Genomic DNA, 20,152 nt, shown 5'->3' on the forward strand with positions numbered 1-20,152 from the left:
AATGAACTGCCATGGAAAAAAAATGAAAGTAGATGGGATGGGATAAACTAATGATAAATTTATATATACAGTGAGTGATGGTAAGCTAACTATACTAGGGTTAAAGTAAGAGAGCACTATGAAAATCTTAGCTTAATGCTGAATAACGTTGAAGTAAAGCTTATCAAGCACAGAATTTCTAGGAAAGGAAGAAAACAAAGCAGAACCCATCACTATGTCAGCATGTTGTTTCTTTTTTTTTTTTTCCCCTTCATATTTGAATACTCTTTATGGTTCACATCTTCTGGATTGGAACCAAAAGGGTGCTAGGTGGAAATGAGCGATAGGAGATTCTTCACCACATGGCTCGACAGCTTTGGAGCTCGTACTCATGGGGCATTGCCAGTCCCAGAGGTACATACAGGTTAAGAAAATCCCACTGGAAAAACTATCTGAAAGCACCACCTCTGACTCAGGGAATTCCTGTGCCACAGATTTCTTAAAAGCTGGGCAAGTTTTTTAAGGAAATAGTACTGTGAGCTTGCCCTAGGGAGCTGCTGCTGGTGCATGGGAGAAGGGGACTGAGCTGTGTAACCCATTCCTGGGGATTTACTCTGTCAGTGCACAAAGAGGAGATCTCAGGTTTGCACCCAGGATCAGAAGCCCTCTCTGCCTCCAGTTCTGTCTCAACCTTTGGACCATTGTTCCTGTATTACATTTTGACAACCTGATTAGCATGTTATTACATTACTCAAACTGAAACTGAGATATAGATATATTTTGTACTAGTCTGAAATGATGTGCTAAGGGGTTTGTAATTCAAATGCTACTTTCAATTTTCTAAGATTTGCTGCATTTCCAGAGGGTCACCTCAGACAATCCTACATTCAATAATACAGTAAAATCTGCTAAAAATTTACCCAGAGGAGGTATCTGATCATGCATGTTCAAATGACCACGCAGTACATGTCATAATGTTTCATCCCAACTGCACAATATTCACACTGTTTTTTTTTCTTTTTTTTTATTCTAAATTTTTAAAAAATATGGTTATTAATCTGGCAAAGAGGTGGAAACACATACTCTGGTCATCAATTTGAGGGAATTTTATTTTAGGAAAGCACATATCTGTTGCTGGAAACTGCAATTTGTAACTGAAAAAAGGACCACATGGTAAATTCAGTGAGATCTTTACAGTCAGTTTATGATTCAGATGTACATGTTTGTGGTGACAAATTAGGACTTTGAGGAAAAATGTGAGAAGGTCTTTTATGTTTTGCACTTGGAAACTACTGCTTTGTTGAGAAACCTGTCAAACTAGTTTAGTGCAGAACTGTACTTTCTTCCTATGCAGGTTATAAAGCCAAGCCTTATTTTGTTTGTTTTACTATCACAGCTGAAGTTTGAAAACTAGTGAGTAGTTCAGTATGGCAGAAGACTATTTGTACATATGCTAAGAATATCCTTTTGATTTATAGAGTGATTTATTGATCCCTGGGAAAAAATAAAGGAACAATTTTCACAGTTCTGTGTGCACTATGAACACATCTTTAAAACTTCAGCCTTGGGGTAAGAAGTAGGAGAAAATTAAAGCAGTTTCTGAAATACTTCACCAACCATCTCCTAGAAAATGACCCAATCTGCTTGATTATTGGAAAAGACAAACTCCTTAATGGCTAGCATCAGCTGAAGCTGCTTCAGGATGTGCTTTGGCAGTTGCAGCTAAAAATTCCTTTTCTGCAGAGATATGTGAGTGGTCATTAAGTAAGAGTATTGACAAAGGAAATGCCCTGAACATAAAGACAGTATGATTAAAAAGATATTTCTAGAATGTAATTCTGCTGACAGTGACATGAAGAGTTGCATACTTCTGTTCATCTTATTAAAGTGCGAGCATGCAGACTATTGTTTAGAAGGAAAAGACAATCTCTTATAAATCCCAACTGTTTTCTCAGTTTTCTCAGATTGGTGAGTTACTGTGTGTACAATGGAGTGCTTCAAAAGGATCTGTGTGATCTGGTTGGGTATCAGGACTGTAGGTTGCAGAAATGTCCTCCACAAACTGCAACAAAGGAAATGGCATCATGTGTTAAACCCCCTGTATGCTCAGATATCCTTTTCGCCCCCTCAGCCTGTGCTTAAAATAGCAATAACAACCTTGGTGCAGGGCATTTCCTGGCGATTAATAACTGGCCAGGGTTAATGGCCCTCAGCAGTGCCTCAGGCCATCAACTCCTCCCAGCCAGTCATTACTCCCTGGGAAATGCCCTTTTCTGGATAGCTATTGTTTTAGTATTAAGATGTAGATGTCATTGGATGGAGATAAAATGACCTTGTGTCAATCTTACAAAATAAATGTTAAAAATAAAATAAATGCAAAATTTAAAAATTATTATGAGTCAACAATCCATCAAAATGAAAACCTTAAGTTTGTAAAAATGACAAAATTCTGCAAGTCTGATTGCCTGTGCAAAATGTATATTCCCTAAATACGTCTTCCTAATTTCCATTTCATGTTTGTCGTAGGCAATTGGCTGAATTATATTTTTTTTTCTTTTAAAATGCACAGTACCTTTGACATTCATTTTACTGTGATACGATTTTAGTCTTTTATGGAGCACTGAGCACATGTGATTTAGATAATTCTGCTTTTTTTGTCTTTTATATGACAATATTTATATTACAATAATAATAGGAAAGCGAATGTATACCTGATCAAAGTAGTAAGTATATGCTGTTCCTGTAGCCCATATTCTGTCTATTCTGTGATGTGGTTTACATTTTAGGCATTCTGCTAGAGCTCTAATGAAGAAAAATATGAAGGCTAGGTCTATATTTAAAAGGCTTGCTCACATACTTATGTAGGCTAGGAATACTAAAAATAAATGGCATCTAACTGCTGTCCTGGCAGAACCTAGTGTAGATGCAGTTATTCCACCAAACTGTTTATTTTTGTTCAGAAGCAAGTGTGGCGTTTGCTGCTCTGAACTGTGCTGGTAGTAGGAGAGCTGGCTCTGCAGACGTGTTCTAGCTCAGACAAGAAAGGCAGAGGCACATGCTTGAATCTATCACAATTAGAGCCAGCTCTTCAGGATGATTGACAGCAGCTGGACTATATCCCAGCCTCCTGTGCCTTCTGGGGAGGGGGGCTAGGGAAAGATCTCAAGTTCTGAGCAAAATGTGGGAATAAAGTGTTCCAAGATGTTTTTTCTTTTCTTTATCTACCAAGAGGAGCATGTAGATTAGCAGAATTCTTAGTGGGCTCTGAACTGATCTTAGTCTACACCCTCAGTACTTCTACTTTTTATGCATGTTGTATTTAGGAACTATGGCCATAAACTTTTATGTAGTCTCCATTACTAGACTTCTCATATCAGTCACAATTCCTTGTGTGGAATTGTGGAATAGGAATTTCACAATTCTGGATCTCAATTTACCCTGTTTTATATTTTAATTCTTTTCTTTGTTTGTTTGTTCTGGGTTTTTTGGTTGATGTTGGTTTTGGTTTTTTTGTGGGTTTTTTTGTAGATTTTTTTTTGTTGGTGGTGGTGTCGTTCTAATGAAGGAGCAACTTCTAAACATGCAAAATGAGGTGGCCAGCAGGATCCAAAAAAACAATCTTGTTCTCTTCATGCAGTCTTAATCTAATACATGGTTGTGTGAACATGGACATGCCAACCAATTACCATGGAGCAGCAAATTGCTGAAAAGTGTGTCAGTGTGGTAACCACCCCTATTGGGAACTTGCAGCAAATACAGGCTGATTCAACTTAATATGAATTTCTTCAATTTTGGACATAGCAAACCAGCCTTACCTCCTGTTTTATGGGGTTTGAAAAAGCACTAGACCAGCCACTGGCTGCAGGTGTGCCCAAGGACTCATAAATCAACAGTAAACCTGTTTGTGTTTTGAAGCCTTGTATGCAGAGCTAGTGGAGATGGTCTTTTGAGTGTTGAAGGAAGTGTGTGACACTAAGTACTTATTTACTGAGCACTTAAAACCAAGTAAATATTTTAAAGGTTTGTTTAAAGGAGACTTAAATACATCCTTTGTTGTGAGTCACGTAGGGTAAATGTAAACTAAGAAACCAAGAGAGTGCTTTTCTCTCCTGTTTCGTGCTGCTACACTCCCCAGTCTCACAAATCTCAGGAAGAATGCTTTTTCACTGATTATTTTTACATCTATCTTGCATTTTTAAGTGCGGGGTTCCTAATCTATTTCAAATTTAGTTTTCTTTTACTTCCTTTTATGTTTAATTTCTATTATAAAATTGTAGTTACGTTGATTTTTCTGTCTATCCATAACAGCTCATTTAAGTCTTGTGTTTGGAAAAAAAATATTGAAGTTCTATTCCTAAATTTTGGGGCAGCATTTATAAAAATCTGCTTCATTTTTCCTGCAGTGTAACATGATACATGTATTCTTAGCTACACCATTCTTGGCCAGCTAGCCATTTATGCTCTCTCTATGTAATTGTATTAAAATCTGAATATGCTCCAAGAATGTTTCATTTAAATTATATACAGCTCAGATGACAGTATCTAAAGATTCTGCGACTTTGTAGGTACCTCAAATTCTTACCTGTGTGCAGTGAGTGCATCTGAAAGTGAAGGATGAGCATTAAAAATGTATGTGTGTTATATTTGCATTCTCTCAATACTGTCAGCATGCCTCTGGTTCCCAGTAGGACTTTTGCCTTTGATTCTGCCAAAGGCAACCCTACTTCACGTGATTTGTTTTCAGTTTATCTTTTTGGGAACACACATACTCACAGCTGGGTCATTGATAAAAATCTCACCAACATTAGGTTTTCCAGTGCTTTCATTTGAATGATCATTTGAATGAGGGCTATAAGGCTGCAGAAAATTCAATGCATTTTAATTTTAAAATGTCCCATCACACAGCAGTATGCTGAACAAGTTAGGTAACAATTTTATTACACTTCCAAATTTACAGTGAAAATAGTAAGGCCTCTTTCAGTTTCTCAACATCTTCACATGAGCTTCCCGAAAATATGAAGAGGTGGGTCGAACTGGCAGTTGAGGAGGAAAAAGATTAGTCAGAAGGTAGCTGCCAACTTACAGCCCTTAATTTTGTATCTTCTTTGCTGCTGGAATGTAGCCAAAAAACTACTTGGGTCATCAGACATAACAGCTTTACTTAAGTAAATTCTAATGTCTGCATAGGAAAAAAAAGCTACCCACTCATGAGATTTTTCTGATCATATCACAGATGGGACCACTGCAGACCTGCCATCAGGAGGTTCAGTGCATAGTGGCACTGTTGTTTGCTGAATTTTTGGCCCAGCTGGGAAATACCAGGGGATGATAGGAAAGATATATGAAGAGATCAACAGAAAACACAGATTTTCATCTTCACTTTTTGAGAAGTTCTGTGCCTGACAGAGAGTAGAATTTCTTCCTTTGACAATGGACTACTTTATTATAATTTTCACTATAGAAATATTTATGTATGAAACATTTTTTTCCAAATGAAAGGTTCTGATGGAGATGGATCCCACTGGTTTTGCTTTGACCATTTTAATGAGACCATGCTTTTAGCCCTGTGGACATTTACAGATTATCTCTGATCATGAGGTGAACCTGCCCCATTGATCAGGCAGGTGTGGGACTGTGAAGGGGCTCTCCTCTTTGTGAAGTCCCATTCCTAGATAGATATCTAGGGAAATAGTATTTATATACTGTTTATATATAGTATTTAAATACAAATAGTATTTAGGGACTGATAGGTTTCCCCCATGCAGCTGGCATTTAAAGCCATCATAGCTTCCTGAAGACAGGAGGAGCCTTACAACCTGTTCCTACACATCTTCTTAACTACAACACCTCTCAGAACAGCCTAACTGAAGAGTGGTTTGTGCAAAATTATCAGGTAAATTATCCCCAATTTTCAGTATACCACTATGAGGATAATGGAGCACAGAGAGTGGATGAGTTGTGGAGGATGCAACCTGGCTGACAAAATCATTTAGTCCTTCCAAGCATCCCTCTGGCACCAGCAATGTCACATGATGAAGTAGATCACAGGGCTCTGAAGTGAAAAAAGGAGGGTTTTTTCTCTCTGCTCTCTGAGTCACAATTTTTTCCTCTACTAACACTGGCACTGCTAGCTTTCTTGAGCCTTCAAAATCCAAGGAAGTGAATTAAAAGAAGCCCTGGGGGGGTGATGGAACAAGAGAAGAGATAGGATGGACCTCTCAGAGATGCAAAGAGACAGATTTGACCTGGGGAATTGCTTGCTGACTGAATGCTGGGGTTAGGAAACTGTGATGAAGTTATTCATTCGGTATTTTGTCTCTTTATATTTTCTGCTGAATTTGTTTTCTAGTAAGTTAAGCAGCCTTGCTGCTGTGTAATAGGGGGAAATACATCTGTTTATATCTAGAAACAGCCAAGGTCTGGAAGGGTTCCTTTCAGTCAACAGCTGCTCATTGCCTCTGTGGGAGCAGCTTACATGCCTTGAACATCCTTGTCTCCAGGTGGCTTTCCCTCTCAGAGGGGCACCCTGCAGAGTTGCCTGTGCTATTGTGGGAATAAAGAGCAACAATTAGCGAGGTGCTCAAAGGACTGTGGTTAAAAGGACTATGTGTATGTGGGCAGAGAATTTGATAAGAGAAAAATTTCTAAAGGTAGAGGGAAAAACTCACAAATTTGTGTAGCCTTTTGCCAGCCTTGTTTTCCTTAACGTGGTTTGAGAATCAATAACATGTCAGCACCCTGGTGAAAAGCTTTTGCTACAGGTCATAGCATGTGTCTGAAATACCTTAGAATTTGATATATCCTTTTTCTTTCAGCTTCTCCAATAATGTATTCACCTCCTCTGCTTTCTCTTTATATTAAATCAGTGTGGAAAGCACAGAAATACAGCAAGGGCATACCAATTCCACAAGGGCTTGCAGGCCCTTAGAAAGAAGTACTGCAAAAAATTAGTATGTCTTCACTCTTCTCGTGGAGTCAGCCTTTATTTCCGTGCACTCATATATTTGTTTTCACTCATTAGCAAAGAGACTAAAGGTTGAATTAGGATAGGTTTCCTATCCTAAAAAGAAAAAATAAGATCCAAGAGATCCTATCAAATTTCCGGGGAAGTCTTTATCCATATAGGTAATTTTCAATGTAATTTTCAGGGTTTACCTGAAGTACTGAAATTGTCAACAGTCTGTTATAAGATGGACACAATTCTTCTAGTCACATTAAATATTTGAGTTTCCCTGAAGTGCTCTAAGCAGGTGCTATATTCTCTTTCATTGTCCATATGTTTTGGGGAACTCTTATTCCGTGGTTCCCTTTTCACTGTTCAGAAGTTACCACATCTTAATTAGAGTGCCCTTATTCGTGAGACATGCATCTGATCTGTTTTTTCTTTCCTTGACCATTCACTTTTTTTGCCGTTGCTTTACGAATTAGCAGGACTCTCATTAGGTCAGCTTTTAATGAATGCACATTTTCTGTGTCTGTGATCTGTGCCTGTACATTTCTGTGTAAGCAGGGCCAGGGGCAGCTCCAATGTGGTGCTGAGTCTGACGTGGTAGAGGGGCACTGACAAAACCAAGTAGTTCTCTTGTTTTCCTACAGGTGCAGCAAGTTCTAAACCTTTCTGCTGCCATCAAAGACACAATGTTGTGTTATTTTACAAAGAAAAAGGTTTGTTCATAACCTTTGGGTTTTGTTTGTCTGAGGGTGTTAGAACCTAACAACTCTAGGCTTAAGTTGTAGCCCAGTGTAATCACTGAAATCCATCAAATAATCTCATTAAATAGGTGGATCTCATTGATAGAAGCAGAGTCGTTATATGAAAATAACTGCCTTTAAAAATAAGCATCTCCATTTAGCTTGGGATTAGAATCTTTGGTGTTTTCTGCTCATGCTGACTTTTTTACGTAATACATAGAGCAAATCATAACATTTTTAAACTTTTATCATCATCTTTCTAGATTAAGTTGTGTGCTGATAATGTTTGGTCTGTTTTTGTGTTGCTCTGCTGTCTCTATCTCCCCGTTCCTTTAAAAAACAAAGAAGAGATCTCACTATAAAGTAGCAAGGCACAGAAAATGCTTTATTCAGAAGGTTTGCTACAGCTGAATAATAAACATACTGATATCCCCTACTTGTCTCATTTTCATATACTCAAATATACATATTTGAAGTGCAACTGAATGAGGAAAACAATGGATGGTTAGAGATTGTTAAATTATTTACTGGAGAGTAAATTCCCTGAAAAAAGAAGAGAGAAGAGAAACAGAATTGCAGGTCAGCAGTGTCAAGGCATTCTGCATTGCTTGTCTTTATCATCATGCAGAATCTTTTTATTAAGGCAGTGCAGAAAGAATAGATTTATGGACTGAAGGTACAATGTTTCATATGTCCATATCCATCTAGATTGACAGTTCCTACCAACATGAATTTCCCAGGAGAGACAGTGTTACTGGTGTCAGTGGATGGCATCATTTACTTCAGTGTTCCATTATTAAATTGATAACAAGATAATTCCTCTGCTTCTCAGAGACATGACAGGTTTTACAATTGTTAACTTTCTTATTGCATGGGATTTGATGTTCTAGGTAGTTTTTAATAAGGAGCTTATTTTTATTTCAGTTCTGCAACAAATCAAAATTTACAAGAATGTACAGAAAAAGAGAAACCAGGCTGAGTGTACAAGGCATCAAAATCATGCTGGTTTCCAGAGGGTTATTTTTATAGCAGCAAATGTTTGTGCTCCTGTTGTTTTTCAATACTGCACATTTGAGTGTATTTGTGCAGTACAGAATGTTTGCTGTGCTTGTACTCTTGTCTTGTACAGTGGGTGTTAAAAGTGTTCTGTACATTGGTAATTTTGGCACTCTTTTTGGGGGGGGGGGGGGGGTCATTTCATCAGCCAGTGACCATTTTGAAAAGCAGAGGTGACCACAGGTGGCACTGAATAGCACAAAGCCTCCAAGAACTTTTCTGCTGGCTCAGTGTGGCACAGCTGGGACTCCTCCTGAACCTGATGCTGTGAAAGAGGCAGGGCTAGAGAGGAAGGCTATTGGTGTGAGTCTTAAGGAGTATCTCGAGTGGAACCCAAAACCCCTTTGTTGCTGTTGTTATTCCCTCACTATCAACTCTTTGCTGTTCAGGCTGCATCTTAAGAGCTGCTGTGGGGGCAGTCTGGCCTGTGGCACAGATGTCTGACCTACATGTGTGAAGAACTATGAGAAGTCCATCTGCAGCAGGTGTTTCTTCCATGTAGATATTTACAAGGTTGTTTATTGTGTCGTTGAAATAGCCAAGGAGTGCCCTATAAACTGTTCTTTGTGGACTTCTCACCAAGTACCTGGTGGACCATGTGCTCCTGTAGCTGCACTTGGGCAGGACCTTCAGGAAAGGTTCCGAGTGCGTTGGCTTGTAATGATGTGAGGGTGTGGGACTACTACTGCTGCTACTGCTACTACTACTGCCACTACTGCTGCTACTACTACTGAGTGTAGGTGCCCCTCATTGTGACACATGGGGGTTTAATGCTGTGAAACAGTGACGCAGCTGCCAAGTTCTCCTCTCCTTGTGTTTGTGGAGATGTAGGTGCCTTTTCCGCTCCTGAGTGTTGAACTGAACATCTTGTTTTGGCCATTGCTCTAGAAAGATTGTATCATCACTGCCAAACTCCTTCTTACTAAATGCTTCCTGAGGAATTTTGATTTAAAAGGTTTGAGTTTGATCACGTTACGCAAGTCATGTGGTGAGGCTATACTCTGTTGTTTTAGAGGAAAAAACATCTCTTGAAAGGAAATTTGAGGTCTTTCCATCTGATCCAAACACAGATACCTTTAGAAGTTTACTTGATCAAGAGTAATTCCAGGGGTATTGAAATCTGGTTCTTATAAAAGTCCTCAATCTCTGCACCCCCTCTTTATACTCCAGTTATTCTGTTCCTTATCTCTGCTTCTCAAACATATAGCAAACTCAGTCCTTCAGCCTTCTTGAAAGCTCCTCTTGATTTTATAGCAAATTGATTTTTATATTTTTTTAGCATCAGTCCTTAAAGATGATGCTAAGAAACTTTCTATTTTTGCAAGGACTGTGCACTTAAAAAATAAAATTCTATAGATTTTTTGTCAGTGTTTGAGAAATCAGAGAGGGGTGCACGTTGTGGCCAGCAGCAGAGTCTAAACAGAGCATCTATGGACATGATGCAGAACTGCCCTCAGGTCTGGTGCAGCAACAAGAAGGGACAGGCATGGAAGAGCAAGCAGAAATTATGGTGGCTGGATTTCCTGGAGTGCAGGGAGGTTATGTACAGGCCTGGAAGAGCAGGTTTGGAACGGATATAGGCTCTGGCCAGTCTGAGGTGACCAAAATAAGTATGATTATCACAGGCATGAGGATAGAGGATTGTGATTTCATTCTGTATGTTGAAAATTTTTCTTAAATTTTCAGGAATTGACAGTGGTCACATATAAATCCAGACTGCTGAGACTTTTTTTTTTCCAGGACTGTTAGAGTGTACTGAGACTCCCTTACTCCCTGTAGAGCAGTACAGGACAAATGGTAATTGTCAGCATAGAGTTTTACTGCTCTCTGGCTTTAAATAGATGTGACCCAAACTAGACCCAGTTGTTTTTTTTATTTCCTCCTTCTTTTTATTTTGCAACTTCTTGCAGTGAATTCTGTGTGCTAGGATCACTTGAAAACATACACAGTGGCAAACCTCATCCTTATTATTTCTTTTCATTCTATTGCATTCATGAGAAATCCACATAGAGATAATGGATGAGAAAAAAAAAAAACATTCACAAGGGAAATATATTCTAGTTTAAGCTTCCAGGGGATTATTATAAACAGGGAGAAAAATATTTTAAGGATTACAAGAAGTACCTTGTCAGTTTTCTTTTAAGTAGAACAACTACTAATGCATTAGTCACAGAATTCTGTGAAATGTAGCTTTTTCCTGCTGTAGCTACAGTGTATTCATCTTATAATGGTGTCCTAACTGGTACATTACATACCCTCCCTTTTCCACCTCCCTTCCCTCCAACAAAAAGCAAGTTTTATTGTGGACTTTTTTGTTCCACGAATGATCCGGAAAGTGCTGAACACAGCACGGTGTGTGATGTTGCAAACGTGCATTTGTCCCTTTATATGAATTTGGAGAAATGGCCGGCCGCGCTGTGTGGTGCCAGGGCAAAGAGCCCTTGTCTGGTGACATGTGTCACAGTGATGGCCGGGAGGGACAGAGTCCGCAGGGCTGCTGTGCTCCTTGGCACGGGGAGGGGCAGCAGCATCTCCCACAACAGGCAAAATAGCAGTTTGGATGGAGGAGAAGAGGGAGCAGCATACACCAGCTATGATTTTGATCTGCAGTAAGGAATGGGCCAGGGGTCCCACTGTGCTTCAATCATGCACAGTTTGCAGGCAGCCCACACTCGAGCCATGACAAAGCTGCAATTTAGTCAACCCTCATTTACCACTTACTACACTTCAGCAGCAGCTTCATTGTAAGATCTGTCAGGAGTCTACTTTTGTAAGCCGGGAAGCGTGGTGCAGCCTCGCTCTTGTGGCTCAAACCACTGTAATTAAGCTCATGCCAGGTTGCCACTGAGAATTTCAGGAATCAAAAGGAAGGATGTGTTCTCTGCAGATGCTCCTGGGCTGGGCCGTGTGCTGGACTTTCATGAGTTACCAACTGTTTGGGGCTATTAAATTTGCAGGGTTGGTAATGTCGTAAATGAAGGCACTGAAGAAATGAGTGAGAAGAGACTAAGAAGCTGAAATGTGATACAATTTTCATTTATTACTTCCCAATAAAACCTCTGCCTTTTATCTCTTGCAATTCTTACTTTGTTCTTGCTATTCTCTTTTAGGTAGTAGGAGATAATATTCTATATTTTCTTTATAAACTTCCATGTGTGATTTTAGGAGTAGATCCAAACCTCAGGCATAACAGATAGTTCCCCTAAATGTTCACACGTGACAGTGATTATTTCTTTTTCATGGGCACTGATTCCAAATGAAAAGCGTGTAAAGGTATTGTGGGGAAGAACAATCACTTGAAAAAGGACAGTTTTGTTAGCACGGAGTGCTGGGGGATATTCTTCCACCTAAGAAATAAGTTTATTTTCAAGTTATAAGAGAATACTGCGGGGTATAAAACAATAGAATCCCTACTATTTTTAAATTTTCATTATTCCCTCTGAGATCATGGCTTTCCTGTGAAAAGTCATGGCAGAAATGTAGTTTTTATTTTCAATTATTTTTGTTATTGTAAACTACTGCTTCTGTCAAAAAGTATGGGCTTAATTTTAAATATGGAATCCCGAAATTAATAAATATTTAATAAACATGTTGTCTTAATTAGCAGCTCTTTGAAACATCACAGATCATGTTCCTCCTCTTTTTTACACTCCCAGCAGAATTTTCAAATTTCATTAGTAACACTTGATGTAACCTAACTCAACCACTTATGAATCTAGTCAGCCACCCTTGTTGTCTTAGAACCTTCCCCACTGAAAAATTTGGTTTGTTTTAATGTTCAATTGTGCAGATTTCTGATGTACTTTGGATTGTGACTACAACTGTGAAAATCCTTATCATGTTGTCAGTGTCTGAGCTGCTGGGTTGTTTTTTTGCTTTAGTTAGTTTATAAAAAAGTGTGAATTTGACAAGATACGGTTTCTAGATGAATTGCAGTTGCTTTAAATTTTTCTCATATATAATTTCTTAGACAGATTTGTCACTATTTTTGCTTTTAAAAATTAAAGTCCTTTAAAAGAGATTTCTGTTTATTTCCAGAGCCCTCAGTTTATCTTGAATATTCAAGTAGGACACAGAGCAGATTTTGTTTCATTAATATTTGACCTACACAGCTATATAAGAGTTTTCCCAGTTTAAAAAATTATGTTATAGAAGAGAGAGAGACTTTTTCCCTGTCAGAGGGGAATAAAAGCATGGGCAGTAATGATTGCGTGTGCTTAACGGTCTTCTATTTATGCCAGAGGTGAGCACAAATGGGTACCTGCTGGCAAGGCAGGCACTTCATCAAACATTTCCCTTCTCACCAGACTCCATCCTGCAAACAGCAGCCAGAGGGGTGGGTGGGTGGGTGGGTGGGTGGGCAGTCTGCAGGTGGGTGGGTTCATTGTAGAGACTCATCAGAGCAAAACATTGGAAGTAATGATGATGATGTATGGTATTGTCCTTTTAAATTAATAGAATTTAACCTCACCATGTCCAATTTTCTTCATACCTACCTTACTTTTCAAAGTGTGTTTCCCTCCCTTCTGAAGATACTAAATACCTCCTCCTTCTTATGGAGATAATTTGGGAGTTTACAGTTTCCAACAATTGTGTGTGTTGGACAATTTTTCTACACCCTTCTTTTCTGTATTCGTTTGAAATGAATGAGTCATTATCCCTCAGCATTATGGGAAAGTTCAAGAGAAGTGTTAAAATGAGGCGGTGACAGATTAAGCCAACCCTAGATATTAATGAGACAATAAAACTTGTTTGGGAAACAAAAAGATTGAAATCAAATGTCACATTACCTGTCAATCAAACTAATGTGAAAGTTTCACGTAAGAGGGCCAAATAAACAAGAGCATGGCCAGATGCTTCTCTGTTCTCCTCTCCTAGTGTTTCCTTTGAACACAGACTGAGCTGCTAGACTTCTATTAAGTGCTATGATATCTTTTCTGATTTAATCTTTTAGCGGCTGCAATATAGTTTTCTCTTCCATTTTTTCTTCCTAACATCATCCTTCTAAGAATCCCTTCATGCAGGATTTCCTGGGCTGATTTCTCTGCTGATCTTACCTCAAATGTATCAGCCGAAGAATTTCAATCTTTGTATCCAGAACATATGATTTTGTTTTAGTCTTAAATAGAAATTAGCACTGTCATTTGAACTGGGCATTGACCAGAGGAGTAGTTAACAATAAGTAAATAGCACTGTATGCAACTGGTAAGTTGTGTGTCTGAGTGCTCCTCCACACCCCGAAGAATCCTATTACTTATTTTACCTAAAAAACATGAACCTCAAGAAATATTTTAGAGGGAACAGCAGCTAGAGGCAGAACCTGAACTTGAAAGGTGCTCAGTGTAATGAGAAGGAAAGGCAATTACACAGAATAGCTCTGGGGAGCTGGGGCCAGTCTGTGAATAGGAAATAAAATGTGCATCGTGGGATAACAAAAGATGGAGGTTCCCTGGGCCATTCTCCCAGTCCTGCAGATTTTCCCCACATCATGAAAGTCTCCCCCCAGTTGCTTCTGGGACAAAAATAGTTCTGGCTGTCTGTCAGTGTCCTAAAGTTGCATGATAAGAGATTCCAGGGTCTGGGTTTGATGTATCCTGGATTCCTGAAGTCAGCTGGAATGTTGTGTTCCCACACTGCCACATTAGAGTGTAAACTCACACAATGATGCCTTACCCACCTCTAAATAGTCAAAATGTTCCTGTCATTTGTATTAATAGTAAATAACAACTTCATTCCTCAGACCTCAGGAGCAAGTATATCTGACAGTTTCCTGGTTGGCTCTGTGTGTAAGACTGGCTTTGTTCTCACTACATCACACAGCAAAGAGAATGCACATGGACAGACCTTTAAAAAACAGGGATATACTAGATGAGTTTGTTCTCTGTTTCTTATCCCCAGTGAAGTCTGCAGCTGTACTTCACTCTAACTCCTGGCAGACAGCTGGTAGTTCCCATCTGCAGGTAGTGCAGCTCATGTCTAGAGTCACAGTAATGTACAGTATTACAATAATGTGTATATGCTTTTTCCAGGTTCTGATTGCCAGTATCATGTGCAGCTATAACAGAGAGGACTGGACTGAACTTTCAAAAATGGCTGAGGTAATGGTTTCCTAAATGTGTTTCTACGTATTCTTTTATTAAATTCTCCTTGAAAACAAGAGCTGCGGTAAGGAATTTCGTGAAAGAAATAGATTCAAAGTGAAAAATGAGAATTTAAAACATGTCCTTTATAATTTGTTTATTCTGTGTTTTCATTTAAATGATGGAAATGTAAATTTAAAGGAAATCTGTTTCTTAAAAATGGTCCCTTGGATTTTTAAGCAGTATCTGGAAAGACTTTAGTCTTTGAATCTATATACTTTTTATTTGCATTTTGAGCAAACTGTATATTATGACAGATGCCCTGATAAAATTTAATTCTACCTTTGAGAGCCTAACTTGATCTTACCTTGCCTAGAGGCACACTAGTTTGACAGCACCAGAAGAAATTTTGAATATAAAACTCTTGAATATTTAAAGTATAAAGGGCTCATTTAATGCTATTCTAGTTTTAATACTGACTTTCAAAAATGATAGCTGAAAAAGTCAGCATATATAATAGCAGTCAGCAAGCTTTCTATAATATAAATCCAATCTTACAGAAATGCAAACAGACTATGCACCTGAAATTTCTATTCAATTTGAGGGAAAAACTATTGAATAGCATGTACCTGTGTCCATAGGGAGTAGTATAAGAAATACTTACTAGGACTGCACTAATTTCATTCAGACTGGTGCCTATGTGTCAATGGAAAGCAGAGTTGTTATGTTTAAATTAAAGTGCATTTTCCAGATAAAGTATCTAGAGGAAATTAAAAGCATAGTATTAACAAATTTAAGCAAAGAAAAAAATTACCTTGTCATAATTGCTAGCCTTATCTCAGATTTAAATGTTTAAATTATAAATATGCTTTTATATATGTATGGATAGAGGTGTGGATATTTTGAATTTGTGTTTTCATATGGCAGAATGTTCGGACATCATTGTTGCTTTATTCAGTGTCCTAAGCCCTCCTGTGGTTATGTGGGATGACACTTCTCGATTTTCTTTGAACATTTTAAACCTATGAGGAAAAAAGTCACTCTGGGGACTTAGAGAAGTGAAATTTAACATTATCAGTAGTTAGCTTGGTGATCTTCAACACTATTTCAATTTATACCTGTATTTACCTAATTGACCATGAAATCATATTTTGGAATCAATACTTGACAGAAGCAGTGCACCTTTTAAACTGATTAAGATCAATGGCTTTATTGTGGCGTTGGTGGTACTGCTGTCCAATATTTCCAATCCGTGCTCGTATTTATGTTACCCCTTTGGAAAAAAGTGGTCCTTTAAATGCAGTCATTGATGTGTGACCTATGTGGTAGGACATTCTTCTGGGAAGTAGTAGTTGGTGTCTGCCCTGTGGAGAGCAGCAGTAGTTTGGGGCACCCTGGAATGCGCGGCTGAAGAGCAGGGATGTTTAATCGCACGTGTAGCATCCTACCTAGGAGGTAAAAGATGTGGCTTTCACAAGAGCAGAAGCCCCAGAAGGTACCACAGTGTCTCAGCAGGAGGACGACCTATTCATCCAAAAGGTCAGCTTGTCAGGGAGGCCGACAGCCCCAGCGTGGCCAGGCTGGAGCCGGCTGGAGCAGGAGGGCTCCTGGAAGTGATGGATGGCTTCTCCCTGCTCATGCACTTTGGGAGCTGCTGAACCATGGCCACACAGCAGGCAAAGTTACTCCAGTTCAATAAGCAAAAACAAAATGCAGATGCAAAACTAAACCCTAGTTAGAGCCTCTGGAAGGCAACAGGAGAGATGTTTGTGTCAGACCAGAGCAGTTCAGAAAGGAAGAGGAGCGTGTCTGTGTGCTGCCCTCGGACAGCTCGGCTCCTTCCCCTTCTAATTGTAACTAATAGAGGGCAATGAACAGGAATTAGCATGAATAATATGTTTGTTTAGACTTTTTTATTAACCTCTTGCTCTTCAGAAACAAATTTATTTAATGACGAAAGCTATGGCACAGTACAGGCGCCTGCAGAAAATTGGGAGACTGAACCCATTAAAGCAAAAAGGAAAATTTATTACAGAGTTACAGTTCTTCAGAGCACAGCAACACCTGTGTAACACTGCCTGCCAAAGCTCTTAGTGCTGCTCTTAGGCCCTGTAATTACATTTATTTTTTTAACATTTTCCAGAACCAACTCTTTATTCTGCTCATATCTTTTAACTTTTTTTTTTTTTTTTTTTAGAATCTTTGGAAACCGCATCAGTTTTTGAAGTTTTTATCTCTAATGATCAAGATGCTTCTTTTCTAGGGTATCATAACCATAGCTTTATCTCTTAAAAAAGAAAAATAAGCCAAATGTCTGAAGAAATCTATTTAACATGAACAATAAATGCTACAGGAAAGAATACATTGCTTGAAAATAATTTTTCATTTTTGTCCTTCACATGTTCCATAGGTTGCTGGTGCCGATGCGCTGGAGTTAAATTTGTCCTGTCCTCATGGTATGGGGGAGCGAGGCATGGGACTGGCCTGTGGGCAGGTAGGACTGTAACCACAATCTCTTTAATGTCTCTCCAGCAGTCCTGCACTGCCACATTGATAGTTACACCTCAGGGGGCAAGACACAAGCAGCAGATTACCAGCTTGAGATTTTTAGGTTGAATGTGTTTAAATATTTAGTGATGAAAAAAAAAGAAGGAAGCTGAGAGTGTACAAAATGCCTAGTTTTGCTGAGAACAAAAATGCATTATGTATTTGACAAGGAATATGATGAAAACAATTTCAAAAGAGCACTTAGACAGAATTTGTTGATTTCCATTTCAGCGCCCTGTAGATGCCTTTTAAATCACGAGCCAGTAATTACTGCATACATCAGTAATGATTTTAAAGGACATGAGATATACACACATTTCACTTCACAGTTTTTAACACATGATCCTAACTGCATTTCAGAAGCCCAGAAAAGGCCATACATTCTGGTAGTACCATGTACAGTTAACACCTTCTCTTATAAGAGCCTGTGTTCTGTAACCTATAGGTTTGTTGGTTTATAGGGTTGAGATTGGAATTATCCATGCCTGATGTCTCTGCCATGTAGAAATGTGTTGCAGAATTTATCAGTACATCCCATGACTTTGGTTAGGAGGATGTGTGTTGTTTTGCCCATGGAAAGAAAATATGCATGTGCAGACCCTAATTCTCATACTAATATCCGTTTGAAGTTTGTAGATTTTTTGCAAGTTTTGGTCATGGTTTGAAATTTGTTTTGGCTGTGAAAAATGCCCAATATGGTGAATTGAAAGTCTGAAAAATTTTGGTTCACAGTCTACCAGGAGAGATATTCTAGAGTTTGACCATCAAAGTTGCCAAATTATAAAGGCCTTTTGATTTACTATCTTAATACAATTTGAGGGCAGGGAGAATTTGGATAACAAAACCATTCACTTTCTAAAACTAGGGAAGCAATAGGAGCTATAATCAGTGCAGCACTTCAAGTGGAAACGCTTCAAGTGTGGCTTTATCATAGCAATACTGTCAGGCACAGTGCCCTGGGCATTTTATTGTTTTCTGTGAACAAAATTATGTCAATCTGGTCCATGTTGTAGATTATTATTTTTAATGAAAGTAATCTGGATGCTTTTTATGGCCAGTGGTCGTTTACTGAAGTTATGATTAAAAATGGGAGAGAATCATAAAAGCCCTCTAGGATAACTCTAGCAGAACAGTAGTAGTTATTATTCATTTTTTCCCCCCTGAATTACGTTCAACAACAAATTGCTATTTTAGCCATCTTTATAAGTTTTTGAAAAAATTCCCTCCCTCCAGTCTGCAGAGCATAACTCAGTAGTTTGGTGTGTCCCTGCCTGAGAAGTCAGGACAGTGTGGAAGGTGCAGTCTGGTCAGGGAGAGCCCTGGAGGTTCCACATGGATACTGAAACAGGCTCCTTTCAAGCATGGGGGTTTTTATAATTTTTTTTTTTTTTTTTTTGCTATGTTTTATTTCCAGCTCTCAGTGGCTGCAGTAATGTATGCATGTGAAATTGCTTAGATGTGTAGTCAGTAGGGAGCTGTCTGGCTACATGAGTTTTTACATATCTTTCAGCTGTTGTAAAACCAGAGAAGCAAATGCAAAATCTGAGGACTCAGGGCTATCGTGTGGATTTGTGACTCTCCATGGAGGAGATCAGATCCATAAAGAAGATTACATATATATACATGTTTCTTTAATAATAAAATTTCTATCTTCCTCATACAATATGGATAATCTTTGGAATGTTTAATATATATTACACTTGCTTAAACACTTTCCTGTGTTTTCTTAACTGTCTTTTCAAAATGAGAGCTCAGAAAAAAATCAACTTCTTTAGATGAATAAATGAATAGAACAAGCCATATTTAGAGAGCCAGAGCCTGATGTTCTTCCTCAGAGTTAGTAAAAATTAAATTAGAGTGATTTTAAATGTAGATTATTGAAGAAAAGGGTGGGGATAAACTGGATTAAGTAATGATATGTGCAACAAGATTTATCAGTAGCCCTTCAGGGGGCTTCCATATACAGTGGCCCCTGGAGGCCCCATCAGAAGATACAAAAGTTCTAGATAGTATTTTGGTATATTTTAGTATTTTTTTTTTAGGATTTCCCCCACAGCTGAAGACAAATAGGTCATACACAGGTGGTATGGGGAAGATAGGGCTCAGATATGCTCTGGAAAAAAAACACCACTCGATATCTGGAAGTCAGGGCATGAGGCTTTGAGAGGCAGAGCAGCTTTCCTGGTTGTACAGTGAAGCAGGTTTTCTTAAATCTTTTTGATAACATAATCCATGTCTTCATAGGAATTTTTTTCAAGGATTAGGTCTCTTTCATGCCTAAGCACATTAAATCCTCAGGAAACTACAGAAATTGCTAAGATGAAGAATAATGGCAGAAAAATGTGTGTTTTTGCTACTTATAATGTCTAACATGTTCTGCTTTTTTGTTGTTGTTTAAAAAAAAAAAGGGAAAGGAAAGGTTAATTACACTGTCCACTTTTTCTTCTCATTCCAATTCCTATGGTGTGCCTTCAGGGTAAGTGTAGAAATCTGGGAACGTCAGATTTGTTTTTTCTCTATTTTTCTCTGTTGTCTAGTCTCAAATGCTTTTGCTGTTTTATATCAACTGCAAATTAAAAAAGATCTCGGTGTATCCAAATTATATATACATATATATATATATATAAATATATATAAATCGGTACCAAGTATGACTGTTTGTTTTATACTGAATTGCAGTTCTCAGCTTTTATTTGATTTTAATTCCAAGTCATTAGTGCAGACACTCTGGCGCCCAAACAGCGTGGCTAGCCAGAGGGTAATATTAAGAGGTATCTGTATTGCTGCCAATAAGTTAC

General features: G+C 38.5%; 1 protein-coding gene across 1 annotated transcript in view; it reads left to right on the top strand.

Moving 5' to 3' along the window:
- DPYD (dihydropyrimidine dehydrogenase) overlaps positions 1-20,152 on the top strand; it is a 318,409-nt gene that overhangs the window by 196,288 nt on the left and 101,969 nt on the right. The window contains exons 14-15 of the mRNA XM_062497926.1: positions 14,757-14,825; positions 17,218-17,301. Of these exons, the coding sequence (XP_062353910.1) occupies positions 14,757-14,825; positions 17,218-17,301 (153 nt within the window). The remainder of the gene's footprint in view (positions 1-14,756; positions 14,826-17,217; positions 17,302-20,152) is intronic.

The sequence above is a fragment of the Cinclus cinclus genome, chromosome 8, assembly GCF_963662255.1.
Source record: "Cinclus cinclus chromosome 8, bCinCin1.1, whole genome shotgun sequence".
NCBI classification, from domain to species: domain Eukaryota; kingdom Metazoa; phylum Chordata; class Aves; order Passeriformes; family Cinclidae; genus Cinclus; species Cinclus cinclus.